At 58.6% G+C, this 17,123-nt stretch overlaps 1 protein-coding gene across 1 annotated transcript in view; it reads right to left on the bottom strand.

The window, feature by feature from the left end:
- Positions 1 to 17,123, bottom strand: part of BCL11B (BAF chromatin remodeling complex subunit BCL11B) — a 132,609-nt gene that overhangs the window by 107,634 nt on the left and 7,852 nt on the right. Inside the window, exon 4 of the mRNA XM_045288063.1 lies at positions 7,923 to 8,285. Coding sequence (XP_045143998.1) covers positions 7,923 to 8,285 — 363 coding nt within the window. The remainder of the gene's footprint in view (positions 1 to 7,922; positions 8,286 to 17,123) is intronic.

The following is a 17,123-nucleotide window of genomic DNA, read 5'->3' on the forward strand; positions in this document are numbered from 1 at the left end:
GGGGCATCGACTGTGGGCGGGCAGGGCTCTCTAGCCAGATCACAACTGCATCCTTAGGCACATGGCTCTGAGGAGGGCCCGGAAACCAGGGGCCCTGAGCTGACACAGCGGTGACTTCACCAGAGGTCAGCCACACTCTCCCAGAGAGAGCACATTGACCGTCTGCAGCAGGGAGACTCTTCCTAGAGCCCCGAGCCCGCTATAGAGGCCATTGATGCAGCAAACCTGTCGGACAGGGGAGAAGTGCTCCCCGGGGGTCCCCACGCCTATGATCCCCACGGAAGGAGAAGCCACAGTGTACCCCCAAGGAGTGGCAGACCTTTTAGTTAGCAGCTGAGCACTTTCTCCACTGCACACCCGCGTGGAAAGAATTGAGCGTGTCAGGGCTGCCAAGTGGGAAGGCAGCCGCTGAGCAGGCAGTGGGCCCCCAGCCCTCCACAGACCCTGCAAGAGCCTTCCCCACCCCCAAATCTTGCAGCTGTTGGAAACCATTCATGCAGCTTCCTGCTCAAGTTGCAGCTCAGGCCCAGAGAGGGGGGTTCCTCTGCCCAAGTCCACACAGCATGTCATCCCTGGGCAGGGGCCCCTCCCAGCTCTAGTGCCCTGGGCAGGGGGCGGGGGGCACCTACCTATCTCTATCTCCCTGGATGAAATCACAGGGCCAGGCCAGCCAGCTTCAGGACCTGGCTGCATACAAGCACAGCTTCCCTGGCTCTTCTGTCCTGTGTACCTACACCCCAAGTCCCCCAGACCCACCCTGAGAAGGGAGCCCCCCCAGGAGCAAGAAGGGGCCTGGGCCCCAAACCAAAAGCCCACTGCCTCCAGTTCATGGCAACGCCTAGCCCCCCCTAGGGAAAGTCACCGAGACACCCATTGCTAAGGGAGCCAGCAGGCTCATCTTTCTCGCGGTTAACAGCCCAAGGCCTAGTCCACAGCACCACCAGGCAGCCAGAGAGCCACGCCCCAATCGGGAGCCAATGACCCAGCCCAACACCCCTGTGAAGCCCCTGGTCTGGAAGTCACTGGGGGCAAGTATGGGAGCCGCCGCTAACCTCAGCTTCCTGGTCTGTAAAATGAAAGCAGCACTCGATGCACAGGGACCACTGGGGCTTACGCCCAGTGGCACCTCCCCACTGCTGTGTGACCTTGAGCTAGTAGTTGGCCATCTCTGTGCTTCCGCTCCGTAGGGGACGACGGCCTGAGGTTGCCGGGAGAACACTGTCCACCAGCACCTGCCACTGCCAGTGCTGCAACTGGCCCACACCCGGCGCTGAGGAACACGTGCTCAATTACCAATCCCAAATAAGAAAAATCACGACTGGTCCCCCTGTGCCCGCTGATGGACCCCAGGATGCAGGGGTGACAGGCGACCTGCCAGAGCTAAGCCACCAGAGCCACTCGGAGCTGACTCCGGGAGCCAGAGGTTGCGAGTTGCCCGGGCATGGGAATTAGCAGCAACAACAAAAAACCATCAAATGCCTCATAAAAGAAAAAAAAAATAAAAACCTTAAGTCAACTGCCAACTATTTATTGTCAAATAAAACCCTTAATAACTAATAATTGAGCTGTACCTTGGGGGCTTTGTGGCCTCTCTTTCGCCAATACAGCACAATCACTGAAAGAAACTCTAGATCTTTAAAAAAAAGAAAAGAAAAGGCCCTCTGGCTGACCAGTAACTGTGTGTTTCTGTTTGTATGTTAGTCTTTGATTCAACAGAATTTTACACTGGGACTCAGGCTCAGCTCTCTCCCCTGTGGCTGCCGAGGCCTGGTCTCTCCTGCTGTGTTGAGTCTACCGTTTCAATGCACCTACAGTTGGGTCAGCTTCTTGGGGGCCAGCAGGGCTGGAAGGACCCCATTTCAAAAGTCAAGGAGGCTTGCTTTAATTCACATGGCAGGGCAGCCTGGAGTGGCAAAAGACGCCTGCCGTGGCACACGCTAAGGAAGGGCTGGACTGAGTCAAGGGAGCCCTGGTGGTACACTGGTTTAGATGTTGTGCTGCTACCAAAAGATTGGGGGTTCGAACCCACCCACAGCAGCTGCTCAGTGTGGGACAGAGATGGCCATCTGCTCCCGTAAAGCCCACAACTCTGCTGAACTCCCCAGGGGCAGTTCCTCTCTGTCCTGTAGGGTGGCCGGAAGTCGACGCTGCGCTGCCAAGAACCCCCTACATGAGAGAAGGGAGGGCGGGGCCAGAGCCCACGGTGGCTGTCCCTGGCCAGTACCCGCAGCCAGGAGGCCAGGCATTGTTACAGGTCTCCTTGGGGCCCAGCCCCCCTCCCAGAGACCCCGTGTGTGAGGAGGAAGACTTCCAGGGGGGGCTTCCAGGACTGTGACCTTTCCAAAGCAGACCGTCAGGCCTGTCATTGGGGTGGGCTTGAACTGCCAACCTGTTAGCTAGCAGTGGAGTGTCTGCACCATCCAGGGGACCCATGCCTTCCTGCCTTGCCTAGCATGGGGCGGTGGGGGAGGGGGGACTGGAATGCAGCCACAGTCCCACCAGACCTCTGCCAGGGGCAGGGGGCAGTGCACAAAGGCTCTGCACACAGGGGGGGTCCCAAGCTGGAGATGCCCAGCTGAATCAGCTGTCACCAGGACGGGTTTCACATACCCCCTCTTGGGACCTAGGGTTTGTGCCTGCCTGACCACAGCTCTGCTAGTCTGTGGACAGCTGGATCAGGAAGCCAGACAGACCCAGAGGCCAGTCCCTTAGCCGCTCAGAGTCCCAACTCTAAAATGAGACTAAGATGCCAGGCTCGTGGCCTTGCATGGTGACTCCATGTGCGTTCTCCATGGGCTTTCAATGGCTCTCTTTGCTGGAAGTGATAGCCAGGCCTTTCCCACAGGGCGCCGTGGGTGGACACAGTCCTTCGGTCTCTCAGGGAACAGCCAGCACGCTAACCATCAGTGCCATCCTGGGGCTCCCAAGTGCCACGGAGCCAACTCCACACATGTGCCACCCAGCGGGCACACTCCCTCGGGTCTCAGAGGCAGCAGCAGAAGCCAGGTCCTGTCCCAGGGTGGGTTTTAGACAGTGATGTGCAGAGTGTGACTGCTGGTGTCACCTCAAAGTGAGATGGAAACATTTGCTTCAAGGTTGAGGAATGAACCCAGGAGGAGGGAGCAGCCCAGCACTGCGGCCACAGGGCCCTCTCCCCACCTGCGCCAGCCCTGATGAGCCACCCCTCCGCTTAAGCTTCGGCCACACCCTCCGCTTAAGCTTCGGCCACCCGGCTCGACCAACAGCCTCCTAATGGACTGCCGCGACTTAATCATAAGACAGATCATCCATGCCACAACACACATGGATTTAACGAATCTTAATGTGGAAGGAAAATAACAACTCCAAATACGTCAGAGGCAGGCTTTTTTGAAGTCACCTGCGAGTGGGGTTTTATCTCCAGCTTCCAGCAGGGCCACGTCATTTCCTCTCACTGGCCCCGCAAAGGCAGAGCCGTGGTTTTATAGTTTTACATTTATTCTACTTATTTTTGTGAAAGTCCAAAATGAGCATCCTCGGGGCGGTGTCTAAATCCTCCACTGGTCAGACACCCTCTTTCCTCCTATACCTTTTGCTTCATGGTGGGATCAGGAGGGCCCCCATGTGGCTTCTCCCCACCCCCTCTGCCTGTGCCCTGCCTGCTTCAAGGACCCTGGTCCCCCAGCCATGCCTGACATTCAGGGTGGCAGGTGAAGATGGAGAGTTCGGGTGGGGATGTCACAGAGGGAGTGGCGGGCAGCAGTCCCTCCCTCGTTCGCTCTGGGAGGAGACACACAGGTAACCAGGAATCACCTCTGATTGTCCGCCTTTCTTTCCACAGCTCCTGGAGGGCACAGTAAGGAGGGCTGTGGAGGGAATTGCTAAGGAAGACCAACGGTCCGGACATGACCATGAAAGTGCCAGCTGCTGAGCTTAGGTTTCTAGAAACTTCCATCTCTCAGGCATGTTTGACCAGACATCTCGGTGAACAGTGGGCTTGGGGGAACAAGCAGCTGCCCCGCCCCAGCCTGCCCTACCTGCACAAACCAGACTCCTCCCACTCTGGCCACGCCCCCACACACTGAAGGGCTTTGGGGAGGTGTCACTGGATGTCCCTGGAAGATGGAGGAGGATGTGCATTAATTGCCCCCTGATGTTGTTTGAGATGCCAGAATCCCCAGACCCTCATGGAAGTTTTGCCCCAACTGTAGTGGTGCCCACGTTTGAGCAGACCCATGCAGCTGAAGCGCCCTGGTGGCACTGTGGGTTAAGCGTTGGGCCAGGGGCCTGAAACCCATCAATCGCTCCGCACACAGGATAAAGATGTGGCAAAGATGTACAGCCGCAGAAATCCCACGGGGGCAGTCCTGCCCGCTCCTGTAGGGTTATTGGGAGTTATAGCAGAGTCCACAGGGCTGAGTCCGTCTGGTTTGACTTCTACACCCGCAACCGTCGAGCCTGTGCCAGCTCACAGCCACCGGGCTTCTGGGTTGTATCTCTCCACGGAACGGAGGCTCACCTCTCTCCCCAGGAGTGGCTGATGGGCTCGAACCCTTGCCCCTGAAGCCAGCAGCCGCACCCAGGAGAGCAAGGGCTGTAGGGAAAGGAGAGGCAGCTTGTCCTGCCTGCCCTCAGACCCTAAGTCAGGCACTGCGTTCAAACTCTGCGATTGTCTCTGGACATTCACAGATGAACAACCAGGGTGCCAGTCAGGGACCCGTCTCCCGCTGCATTCTGTCCATGCAGGCCCTCCGCCCCATCCCCACCTGACGCCCACTCCCTCACCCTCCTCAGGACTCCCAACCCACATAACTTGGGTGGAGCATTCTCTTCACAAGCCCTGGGTCCCTGACCTCCCTCGGTGGGGGAGGGTGGCTTCCCTGCCTACCCCAAACTGGTGGGCGTAGGAAGAAGTCCCCGGTGAGGACACCGGGTGAGACGATACAGGCCACTTGGATCCAAAGGGCCAAGGGCTCAGCAGGTCCACTGCAGATGGGACCCTCAGGTGTGCACTCCCGCCCCCATTCTCCTGAAGCTCCCTTCCTAACCTGAAGACCCTGTCTCCTCCTTCAAGGGGGGGGGGGCATACCTGGAGGCAAGGGTAAAGCAGCTTGCGAGGTTTAGGATGGATGGATGGACAGATGGCTTGATGGACGGATGAACGAAGGCAAGCAGGTACGCATGCACGCACCACGCACGCACCGCACACACACATACACGCATGCACGCACCACACATGAATGCTCCCTCTCCTGGAGCCCAAACTATGGAAAATGCATCTTCCCTCTGCACTCCTGTTACACCCCAGCCTAGAGTGACCGTGCAGGATCACCCCGAGATGGCACCTGGAAAATTCCAGCAGTGCCCCCCTGGGGCTGCCCAGAGGCGGAAGACATCCCCAGACGTACACACAATCCCGGCGGGTCCAAGTCTGGAGCCACCCACCACCTCCAGACTCCTAAAAGCAGCCGGGTCGGGGGACAGTGGGAAAGAGGAGACCCTCACCACCACCACTGGAAGCTCCATTCCACTCAGCCGAGGGCCCCAAGAACCCATGGCCCCCAGCTGATCAGCCACTGTCCTGGGAACAGACTGGAGCATCCCTGGGAGCCAAAGCCAGGAATCGGGACCTCGAGGCCGGTGTGCCAGGGCCACAGGCAGCAGCCGCCGGCGCCTGGACTTCCGGCAGAGACATCAGAGGCCGGCTGCCATCCCTAAACTCCTCCTTCAAATATAAAGACTCAATTATCTTCGAGCAGCTTGCTTTACACATGAATTGACACATTTATTTAACAATAAATAACGGGCAAGTTATCTGTGTTTCCTTTACTGTTCATCTAAACAGAGAAATAATAAGCAGGGCTCAGCCTACAACACAACGCCGGGGCTGCAGTCCTCCGAATTCAATTACGCTAAAATAATTAATGCTCCCACCCTATTAAATTACTTTCTACATTTGAGCCACTGAAGTTCCCCTTCTCTCATCTTTCCCTTTTTATTAAATAAAAAAGGATTGGAATAAAATGCACAAAGTTGAGCCCAAGTATTGGGGGAGGGAGAACGGGAGCCGAGGACGGGGCTGCTGAAACCGGAGGACGGCTGTCACAACACACTGGCCACTGCAGGGGGGCCTTGGATCAAAACAACATTCTAAATGCTGTGAACAAACATCTCTCTAGACTCGGAAGAGCTGCTCTTCCCAATTCGCCTGGAGTGGGTCAATCCACACACCTGAATGCCCAGGCCCCTCTCTGTCTCTCTGCTTGTCACACATCACACATCACACAGCAATCCCGCCGAGGCATGGGCACCCCGAAAATTAGGGAGATCTGGGGACCGCAGAGAGGAACCTGGCTCTGCGCAAGGTTAGACTTTGTGGCCCCAAGAAAGAAAATCGCCTTCCTGGGAGCTGGGCATTGGGATGTGCCTGGCAAAGCAGTGGGCCCTTCCTGGGCACACTTGGACGTCCTTTGGGCCGACTCTCCTACGCTGCGGGTCCCTCTACCAGAAAAGGGTTAGAGCTGCCCACCGGAGACCCCTCTCCCTGGGGCATGTGACAAGAGGTTGGGAGGAGGGGAAGGCTGCTCACAGACCAGAGGGCCCAGCACCTGCCTCACCAGCCAGTACGGGTCCTCGTTACCAGGGTCTGCAGAGAGACCAAGATCTTGTCTGCTGGCCCTGCACCCTGGAAGGCCAATGACCAACCTCATGCTCTGGGATCCACCTGGCCAGACCCACCAGCTGCTCTGGCTTCCTGCGTCTCCCACCAGGCTGTCCTGGCCATGGCCCTGATGGGACTCTGCGAGCCACCACCCTCCCCATTGTACATGTGGGCAAAGCGAGGCAGACGGGACGGAGCCGGCTGACTGGGGGTGGGGGTGGGGGCAGACAGGGACCACCACCACCCCACCCCTGCTGGCCATCACCTGGTGATGCAGTTCCTAAGCCCCACCACACCCCAGGCCTCTGCCCCCTCCAGCACCTTCATCAGCCCCCAGAACCAAACACGAGGGGGCTCAGGCACCCGGCCTCCCAGCTGGCCACCAGCGGGCTGTGGCAGAGGGGACCCCAGAGACAAGGGCCACCTTCTCCAAGTCCTGCTCACTGCATCTGCTCCCGACCTCACCCCCTCCCAACCGGCTGATGCAAAGAGAAGCGGAGGCTCAGGCCCAGGAAGCGGTCCATCAGCAGGGCTCGAAGCCCGCCAAAGCTGCCGGGTAAACCAGAAGCCAAAGCTGCCCCCGGGGTGGGCCATGAGCTCCGGGAAGGGGGTGTGAGTGACACACCCCAAGGAGACAAGGCCATTCCCACGGCAGAGGGGCCCCTACCCTTATTCTGCAGGAGGTGGGCACCAGCTGTCTGGGTGGTCAGACAAGCAGGCCTGTGGATAGGGCAAGTCCAGCCTCCCCATGCAGGCAGCATCCCAGCACGTCCTATTCAGGCAACATCAGTAGGGGCCTGGGGTCCAGGGCCTGTCCCTGTGCTGACAGCTGGGAGACTGAGGCCGCAAGGGCTCAACACACTCTCCCAGCAGCCCCACCTGGGTGGGAGTCTGTTCCCTCCGGTTTCATGGAGGGGGAGACCCAGGTGTCAGAAACACCGATTTGAACCCAAGACGGCCTTACTCCAAGGCCAGGACATGGCGGCCACCAGCAGCCCAGCCAACTTCCACAGGTCTCCTTGTGCGCCTGGCCACCCCCCGGGGATAGGGCCCAAAGCCAGAGGCCCCTCACCAAAAGCAGAGCCACCTTGCTGGCCGAGCAACCCTGAGTCCCCGGGCCCATCCCCTCCCATCCTGGGTATCCCCCCCAGAAAGAGTCAGCCCCAGCCTGTGGCCCAGAGATCCCGGCCAGCACCAGCCCCAAGTCAGGGGGCAAGCGGGGAGAGTGGCATGAGCAGCGGCAGCGGCCAGGGCCGGGCCAGGCGGCGGCGGTAGTGCGTACCTGCAATGGTCTCCTGTTTGGGGCAGATGCCCTTGGTAGGCGAGAGCAGGTGGTCGTCTTCGTCGGGTGTAACCTGGATCCCGATCTCCACCGGCTCGGACACTTTCCTGAGCTCGGAGCGCGGGGCGGGCGGCGGACTGCCTTTGTCCAGGCCCTTGCCATAGCAGACACCCAGGCCCGCGCACTGCTTCCTCTTGTGCTCGATAAAAACCAGGATGTCCCCCAGGGGGAAGTTCATCTGACACTGTCCACACGTGAGCAGGTCGGGGTCGGGCCCCCCCACGATCAGCCCCAGGCCAGGCGGCTCCTCTATCTCCAGACCTCCGTCTTCCTCGAGAAAGGTGGTCCCCACATGGTCAGCTTCTGCTGGAGACAGAAAGAGGGAGGGGCAGAGAAGACAGGGTGGGCTTAGGCAATCAGAACACCTGACCTCCAAAGCCGGACTCCAGCTCACCCCAGCCTCCCCGGCCCTCCTACAGCCCCAAGTTCCGTCTCCACGGACACAAGGGCAGAAAGAGGCTCCCGGGTTGTGCACAATTCCAGAAACCGTTGCAGGAGCTCACTGGCCGACGGAAGGTCTCCTGGTTGATCTGTCCTGCCCCCTCCCAACACAGCAGACAAACACAGAGCACACCCTGGTTTTGCCAAAGAGCCAGAGCTGGCCGTCCGGGACACTAGAAAGAACCCCTAATGAACAACAGGATCACACTACAGTAGGTTTTAGATTCGCCCCCACCCCACCCCCCACACACCACAGGCACTGCCAGCAGGAGCTGAGCCCCTCCGATAAGGGGGGGGGGGCCTCCACAGCTCTCCCCCACCTTTCATTCATGGGCTGCCCATTCCTACTCCCCTCCTTGCATCCCCTACCTGCGCCCAGACAGTGCCCAAACCCAGGCACAGAACCCCAGAAGGGCATGGGCGTCGGTGGCCCTCCGGATGGGAGGAAGAGGCCCATGTGTCCAGAGAGCAACAAGTGAGAGTGTGTCCACTCACAGACATGGAGAGGGGCAGGGGTGACCACGTAGGGAGGGACGCTGGCCTGCCAGACACACCAGTCCGGGGGCAGCCAGGCCTTGCTTTGTTGACCTCCCGGCACACGTGAGCTTCCCTCTGTCTTGCTTTGTCTGCTGGTGTTATTTTCACGCCAGAAAACAAACGAGCCAGAAGAAAAGGGAATCTTTCAGACTCCGAAAGCCATCCTTCCTTGATAACGACATGCACCACGCTTTCAGGGGGCAGAGGACGTGGTGCTGCTTCTCCAACCGCTGAGGGATTGCGTCCCTTTCCTTTTATCTCTTGTCTTTCGTTTTGTTGTGTTGTGTTGTGTTGTGTTCTTGGAGGGAGGAGGGGGGGGGGAGGACCCAAATATTGTTGAAAGGAATAAATGCCGCCCCAAGCGGACACCCCACCACCACCACCCTCCCAGGACACCTGGCAGGTTCTGCAGCCCAAGTGTCATAAACAATCCGTGGGCAGCCTGCCCCGGGGTCTGAGTGACAAGGGGCTGGAATCTGTCAAGAGAGGAGACCCTGGTGTCTGGGCCGGAGGAGTGGTGGGGCGGGGTGGGGGATGCGGAGAGGGGAACTGGGGGGTGTGGGAAAGGGTCTGCTCCCCGGGAAGCAGGTAGGTTTTCCGCTGTGGGGTGTTTTCCAGAGGGGTCTGGAAGCCACGGAAGAGGAAGAAACACATTCAAGGGAAAGCAGTCACTGACGGGCTGGAGCCCAGGAACAGATAATCTGAGGAAAATATGCCGTGGCATCTTCCACCCTCGGCTCCGGCGTGGCCCTGGCGGGCAAGCTCACGTGTAAAATGGAATCCAGGGCACGTGGCGTGTGGCATGTGCCTTGCGGGCAGACGCCTGGGCCAGCGGGGGGACCTGGAGGTACCCTGAGGCCGGTGGAATGACCCCAGGCGATGGGGCTACTCCGCTTCCCCCAAAAGCTGAGGGAGCCCTGGAGTCCAAAACCATGACACAGGCGGACCCGGAGCGACGTCCAGGAAATCCCAAACCTGTGTCTGCGGAGCCCCCCACAGGAAGCACCCACAAAGAGACAACACGGCCCTCACTAAACCGTCAGTACCCCACAAAGGGGAATCGGAGCCGACTTCCGAAGGAGTCCCAAAGACAGTGTGACACAATTAATTCACCTGCTTATTTTATGAAAAAAGGCTTGACACCGGGAAGAAAAATGTCGTCTTCCACCCCTCACCCTGCACGGCGGTTCTGAGGGGAAAACCGGGGTTTCTGGGATCGGTCTGTCAGGACGTAAAAGGCAATTATTCCGAGCCTCTTTCCCCTTCCGCCATCCAACATTGAGCAATACTGTGTATATTGAAAAGCTCGCACCTTTAATTACCAATTACAGAGACATAATTTCAGAGCCAAAGGAGAGGGCTGTGAAAACAGTGCTTTACAAATAGAAGGACGTATTGTGCGCCGTTTCGAGAAAACGGGCTCTAATAAACGGGAGGAGGATGTCAAAATATTGTTTGGTTTCAGGGGGGGAAAAGGCACAAAGGAAATGAACTGAAACATAAAATAAAATAAAATAATCGTAATGCTGGATCGGTGAGAGAGGGGGCCAGAATGACATTGGGGGTTCACGTGGTGCCACAGCAAGGTGTGCGGTCAGGAGTGTGGAGTGGCCCATAGCGGGAGCCCTCTGAAGGGCCTCAGGGTGCTGCCAGCAAGCGCGTCCGGTGACGACACGAGGTGGCAGTCTGCAGGTAGGGGGCCGGCTTGGGTCTCATCATCAGCTTGAGGATGGAGGTGGAGGGGCCGCGGAACTGATTTTGTATTCACTTTTGCAATTTAATGAGCTAACTTCTCAGTCCTGCCCGCCCACCCCATCCATCCCTGGATCTCCTGGGTGGGAGTGACAGCCAGCCGGCAGGAACACCGGACCTCCCCACCCACCCCACCACCCCCACGCCGCATCTCTGCCCCCGGGTTTGCAGCTATATCATTCCAAATCCATTTTCTGATTCAAACACGGCACAGACGTTCAGCAATGACATGCCGGTGCCCAAGCCATCTTCCTCGCCTCCTCCCCCTTTAGCTTTGCCAAGAACTCTGTACCAGGGCTCCCCCCACCCCCACCCCCAGACATTATTTTTCTTTTTTGGTAACATCTGGTATTCTGCCCTTTTGTGGACAGTCCCCTGGTTGTTTTTTTTTCACCTTCCTCCTGCAGCGCAACTGCGCACCACACTCGTTGACTTTGAAAGTACCCACAGCCACTCAGTCCACAGAGGCAGCGCCCCACGCACGCACCAGCGGGCTGGGGCAGCAGGGCCCTGTGGGGCTCCTGGGCGCAGTCTCGGGGTCACCGCGGGCTCCAGGGTGCTGTTCTGCATCCCACCTCCCCTCCCAGACCCAGCTCAGGCTGCAACTGAGGAAGGAAAAGAAACCAAAAGAAAAAACTAAAAAGCCCAAGTCCCTTCCCCTTGCAGCGAAGAAGATCAAACCCCTGGAGGAGAGCAGAGGAAGATGACCCGGAACCCCCACGAATGTGTCTCCAGACACTGCTCAGGCTAACGGTGCCCCTTCCTGCCGCTGCATCCTCTAGCTCCCAGGAACGGCCACCCTGGGCCCCCACACTGTCCCTCTCCTGGCACACCCAAGGACAGCTGAGCCCTGCAAAGCTCCGAGGGTGCTTCCCCAGCTGGACAGAGCCACGGACCTCGGACCTCGGCAGCCCCATGGCCTGCGGCTGGCTCTACTGGGCCCCAGAGAGAAAGAATGTCTGAGGAATGCGACAGCCGACAGCCGAAGCTGGAGAATCTTCCAAACAAGCCGCGGAGTGAAGGCAGTCAGGCAGTCAGACCCGAAGGGGGGACCTTGTCCCATCCCACCGACAGGAACCATCTAAAAAAGGCGGGGACCTGGGACAGGTGGGAGTCCATGGTGCTGGCTCCTGATGTGTGTCCCTAACAGCAGCCGTGCTGGCTCGGACACCCACCACGATTTGCAAACAACAGCACAGCTGTCAGGACCCCCGAAGGCCGAGGGAGGGGAGCGGGGGGCAAGCAGACACCTCAAAGAGGGCTGTGGTTTCATTTCCGCTGGCAGGCGGATGCTGGGCTAGGCGTGGACGGAGCGTGTGTGAGTGCATGTGTGCGCATATGTGTACATATGTGTGTGCCTGCCTATGTGTGTGTATGGCCCTCCCTACAACTGCATCGATCATGGAAGAAATCATGGGCCAGCCTTGGGAAGGGCCGGGTGGGAAGAGGCCGCCAGAAGCATCCTGGCTGGCTTTTGGTAGGTGCTGGTGCCTCGGGGTTCCTCGCAGCCAAGGTGGGGAAGAGGGGTAGGGGCCCAGCCTGGACCACAAAGTGCTGTTCGAACCACCCTCAGAGACAGCGAGGAAACACCAGGAAGAGAGAAAAGCACAAAATAACAACAACAAAACACAAAATACGACAGCAGCCTTTCAAATCCCCAAGCCCTACAGCCCACCCCCACCGCCACCCCCACCCAGGACACCTCACGGGGCAACTCAAGGGGAAGCTGAACGGCCCATAGCAGGGGGTGTAATTTTGCTTTCGAGACTAGCGGCCCCAAGGGCAGGCTGCTCTCCAGGCTGGTGGAAAGGGGCCGCGACATGCCCTGACAGAAGCGACCGACTCCTTCTGGGGGACTGGGGGGGTATAAACAAAGAGCTTGGGGGTGCAGCCCCTCTCGGAGGGCCTGGTGAGTTCCAGAACGGTGACCAGAAAGTGTAGGGCAAGCCGGTGCTCACGGGCACACGCAGGCATACACACACAGGGTTAAATTTCCTTCTACAGCCCAAGCACATTGTATTGATGAGGCCGGGCCTCTCCCCCAGCGAGTAAATGCACTGGGGTGCAGTGAAAGCGGGGTTCTCAAATCACGCTGGACGGCCGGAGGTGTGAGGAGGAGGAAGTACTTTATCCCAAGGCAAACAGCTGCACGCTTCAGCTTGGCCAGGAGTGCAGGAACTAGGGGCAGGGGAGCAGAATGGCTGGGCCACAAACCCCTGGCCAGCTGGGAGGGTTGGGCCTGGCCTTACCTGACCAGTGACTCCTGGGGTCATCCTAACCACTGCCCTTTGGGGACTGCAGCAAGGGGCAGCTGCCTGCTGTCCACAGAGCCCCCTGCCCTCGGCACCAGCCCTGTGCCACCCCTGGGCTCCGTGGGCCAGCCACCATCAGGGAGAAGCATGGCAGACGTAGTGTTTCCATGAGGGGGCAGGGGGGGGCAGGGGGGGGGCATGGCGGGCTGTCCCAGACACCATCCTGGTGTGCTCCATTTACAAGGAATATTCCGCAGGCACCCGCACGCCCGCCGCAGCGCTGCTCCAAACAGGGGCCTGGCACCTGCTTCCTACGAAGGTTGGCACTCAAGCCCCAAGTCACCCACTCTCCCTCGCTCCCTCCCGGCAGGATCCTCTGCCCCAAACTGTCAGACCAGCTGCACTCCACAGAGCCTTGCCCCAGATCACAACTTACAGCAGGGAAATCACCAGGGGTGGGGGTGGGGGTGGGGGCCGCATCAATCCTTGGTGAAGATCAAACCTGTGACGAGATGACAGTGGAGGTGAGACAGGGATTGAATGAAGATCTCCAAGCCGACGGAGTCATGAAATGCCCGGCAGCGGAGAGGGAGACCAGAGTCAGAGTAGAAGGGGACAGCGAACGTGATGGCCATCAGAGGTGTCTGGCAGCCCCCAGCCCAACCACAGGGCCAGGACTCTTCCCAGGCCAGGGAACCCCGAGGCCGGGTCCCAGCCAGTCCACGAGCTGTCAAAGTCCACAGCTACCCTTGGCCAGCTGGGGAACCTGTCCCTCCTTGACCACCTGCCTCTCCGTCTCCCTGAGATCTTCTGAAAGGCCACCAATTCCCTACTGTGCACAGAGCCGCTAGAGGGACCAGACAGACACGAGGCCACCGCCCAGTGGTCCTGCCTGCTCACGCCAAGGTCAGCGCAGCCGTGAACACAAAATGCTCCGGAGGCCGGGCGTCTGGGCCAAAGGCAGAGGGTGCCAGCGACCTCTCTACTCCGCCGATAACCAAGGAGGGCTGATGTCCAGGCCTGGCCTGCTCCTGGGAAGGCTTTGGGAGACGGGAAGACCCTCGTGCATGTAATTTCCATGTGGAGAACGTGATAAGAGACTGATTGACACCCATCACCACAACCTCCACCATACACACAGACTTGTCCTGTAAAATCCAGCCTGCCCTTAGGGTATTTCCGCCCACTGAAAACTGCTCCCAGAAGCACACCCTAACTTGCTGGACAAACTTCATCCACATGTACCCCTCCCCCCCACTTCCCCCAACAACCCCAAGGCCCCAGCCCAGGACTCCTTGTCTCATAAAATTCCAGGTTAGGGGGGGAGAGGGGGGGAGGACACACAAATGAATAAGAAACACAGGTCAGGTGTCCTCCAAGGGCCTGCCCAAGACCACGAGGTCACTGAGAAGCCAAGGCCCTGTTTGAAGAAATAAAACAGCGACTCCATCAGTTGTATTGTTATGATTATTATTTCTGTAAACCACTACAGAAATCCTTCTACACACCCACTGCAGACGCCTCGCATCTTCAAGCCTCCTTTGTGGCCCAAGTGGGGATGTTCGTTTTATTCAACGCTGGGCTGTTTAAAGAGGCTGAGCAGAAGGGGAGAGAGGAAGAGAGACAGAGGTGCCCGTGCTCATGATACTGAGCTACAAGCCGGCTCCGGCAAAGCCGGGCCCTCTGGGGCCCACAGCCAGGCAGCCAGGGCCGGAGCAGCAGCGTGCTCTCAGCCTGTCCCCAGGGGAGTGGTTGAGACATCAGCTTGTTCCCCTGGCTTTTTTCTAAGGCTGCGAGGAGCACCCATTTCAGAGAGAGCCGAGAGTCATCATGACATTGGCATGCAACTTTCTCCAGTCATTTTCCGTTCTTTGTGGGAAGAGCCCATTCGATCGATCGGTTCCCAAACACATTGGTGTTTCCTAGGTGCCGCGGAAGGGGAAGGGGAAGGGGCGGCATGGGCGCCTGTGTGCGTGTTCATGCATGTGTGTGTGTCTGTGTGTGTGAGTGAGTGTGTGTGTGCTTGCGCCCGCGCGTGCTCCCGCCTCATAAAAAAGTTATGTAAAACATCATGGTGACGATGATGATGATGATGATTTTACTCAAGGTGGCTTAATTGTGTGGGGTCTGTGATTTCGCGGTGGAGAAATTACTCCGGCGGCTTCCTTCGACACCCCAGCGAATGATCGGCTGCCTCTGGGTGTGTGTGTGTGGGGGGGGGGGGGGGGGGGGGGCGGGTGGAGAAAAGGCCTGAAGAATGAATTTCTCGAATTTCAGCAACTACACACAAAAGCCTCGCGTGCGTTGAGCCGCGGCCGACACCGACTTCCCCGTGAAGGTGGCACCATTAATCAAACCTCCATCTGGTGTCACTTTGCCGGTGGAAACGACACCCAGGCCCCTGCTCGTGTCCCTCGCGGCCACGGCATGCAGCCTTCCTGCCTTCCCGTGTCCCCAGAACGAAGCCCACGCGCACCACGGCCCATCCCGGAAGACCCTCTGAGAACAGCTCCCCGTTGGGGGAGGGCAGCAGATCCCCAGGTCGTTAGCAGGAGAAGGTTTGGGGGAGCACGGGGCTGGGAGGGGGGCACACCAGACCTCCAGGCCTCATCTTGGGCACAAACTGTGCTGGCAGGTGACCAAGAAAGCCACACTCAGGGTGACTACAGGTGACACCGTGGTGTCTTTCTCTGCACCCCACAACCCAATGACAACATGCAAGAGTGTCTGTGTGTCTACAGCCAGCAGCTCCCCCAGAAAGGATAGCCAGCTGGCATCGGTCACTCCACGGTGTGAGGCAGGGCGGCTGTCCCCAGGGAGGGCTGTTTCCCCCTCATCTGTCCTGATCTCATCATCGTTAAACCTACAGGCCAAAGACCAGTGGGAGGTGGGCTTAACTGGACAGTCAGAACTCCCTACCGGAAGCCAGGGAGATGAGCACAGATTGTCCCCACCCTCTCTTTCTCCCCTTCCCTGTATATGCGTTATTTTGGGTGCATTGTCAAAACTGCGGTCTGTGTTGAGTTGGGGCTTGCAACCCACCCCTACCCCAAGCCCCATTGCAAGTTCTTCATTTATTTTTTGTTATTGTCCGTAATGGCTGTCCCCAGCCAGGGGCCACTGCCCTCGCCAAGGCCGCAAGGTCAGCGTGCCACCCCACCTCGGAGTCCTCAAATGCTCTAGTGGCCACTCTGAGCGCCCACCGGGCTGGATCTAAACAGGCAAGGAAGAAAAGGGGCTTGCGGCTGCATGGCCAGCCCCTGAGCGCCCAGAAGTGGAGCTCTGACTCCAACCCTGTACCCATTCCCGTGTTAGAGTAAAGCCCTGTCCTGTCCCTGGTCCGCTGGCCCTGCCCATCAACCGCTCCGGAGCACAGACATGGCTGCTGCACGGTCTGACGCCGTCTCCAACTTGGACAAGACCACTCTCGAGATGGGCAAGCCCTTGACCAGAAGCCCAGCCCAGAGACACGCGATTGGGAACCAGAGGGTCAGGCTTGCAAGATCGGATCGTCCCTACGGGAGAAAGTCCTGCACGGCATTGTATCTCTTTGGGGAATGGTGCTGTTTCCCTTCGGATGGTTGGAGCGTTGTTACCTAGCAAATGGGATCGAGAATCCCAGGTTATAAAACAGGAGCGAACAGGATTGTGGTGCGACCCAGCGGTTTCGGGGAGAGGGCTCCAGGAAGCTGCGGGATTTTCGGCTGTCCATCCTCCAGTCCGTGAACCGCACATCAGCAGGGTCAGCCTTGCTGTCCCAAAGAATAGCCACTTTTCACAAACAACACCCTGCACCCCGCCCCAATCCAGGGGAGCCTCCAGAGCAAACAGTACGTCCATCCAACCGACCCCGGGCTCGTGGGGGTGGGGCGGGGAGCACACCGGCAGACCAGCTGACCAAGCTAATTGTCCCCAAGTCCATCTAATGTTTTTTCTTTTCTTTCCTTTTACAAAGGAACACGCTCCCCCCCCCCACATCTCCCCAGCGTGGGCTTGTCCATCAGCGGCGACCCCCTGACAACCCGAGTGCTCAAACTTATATCCTCATTTTGTCCGGCACGACTCTCGGCAGGAAAATCAATATTACAACTTCACACTTAAAAGACATTTTGCAGCGTCGTCACTGCCGCCCCCGCCCGCCGGTGGCCGCCCGCCCGCC

This window comes from Echinops telfairi, unplaced genomic scaffold (genome assembly GCF_000313985.2).
Source record: "Echinops telfairi isolate 266 unplaced genomic scaffold, ASM31398v2 ScPeMD7_18;HRSCAF=68, whole genome shotgun sequence".
Classification (NCBI taxonomy): Eukaryota; Metazoa; Chordata; class Mammalia; order Afrosoricida; family Tenrecidae; genus Echinops; species Echinops telfairi.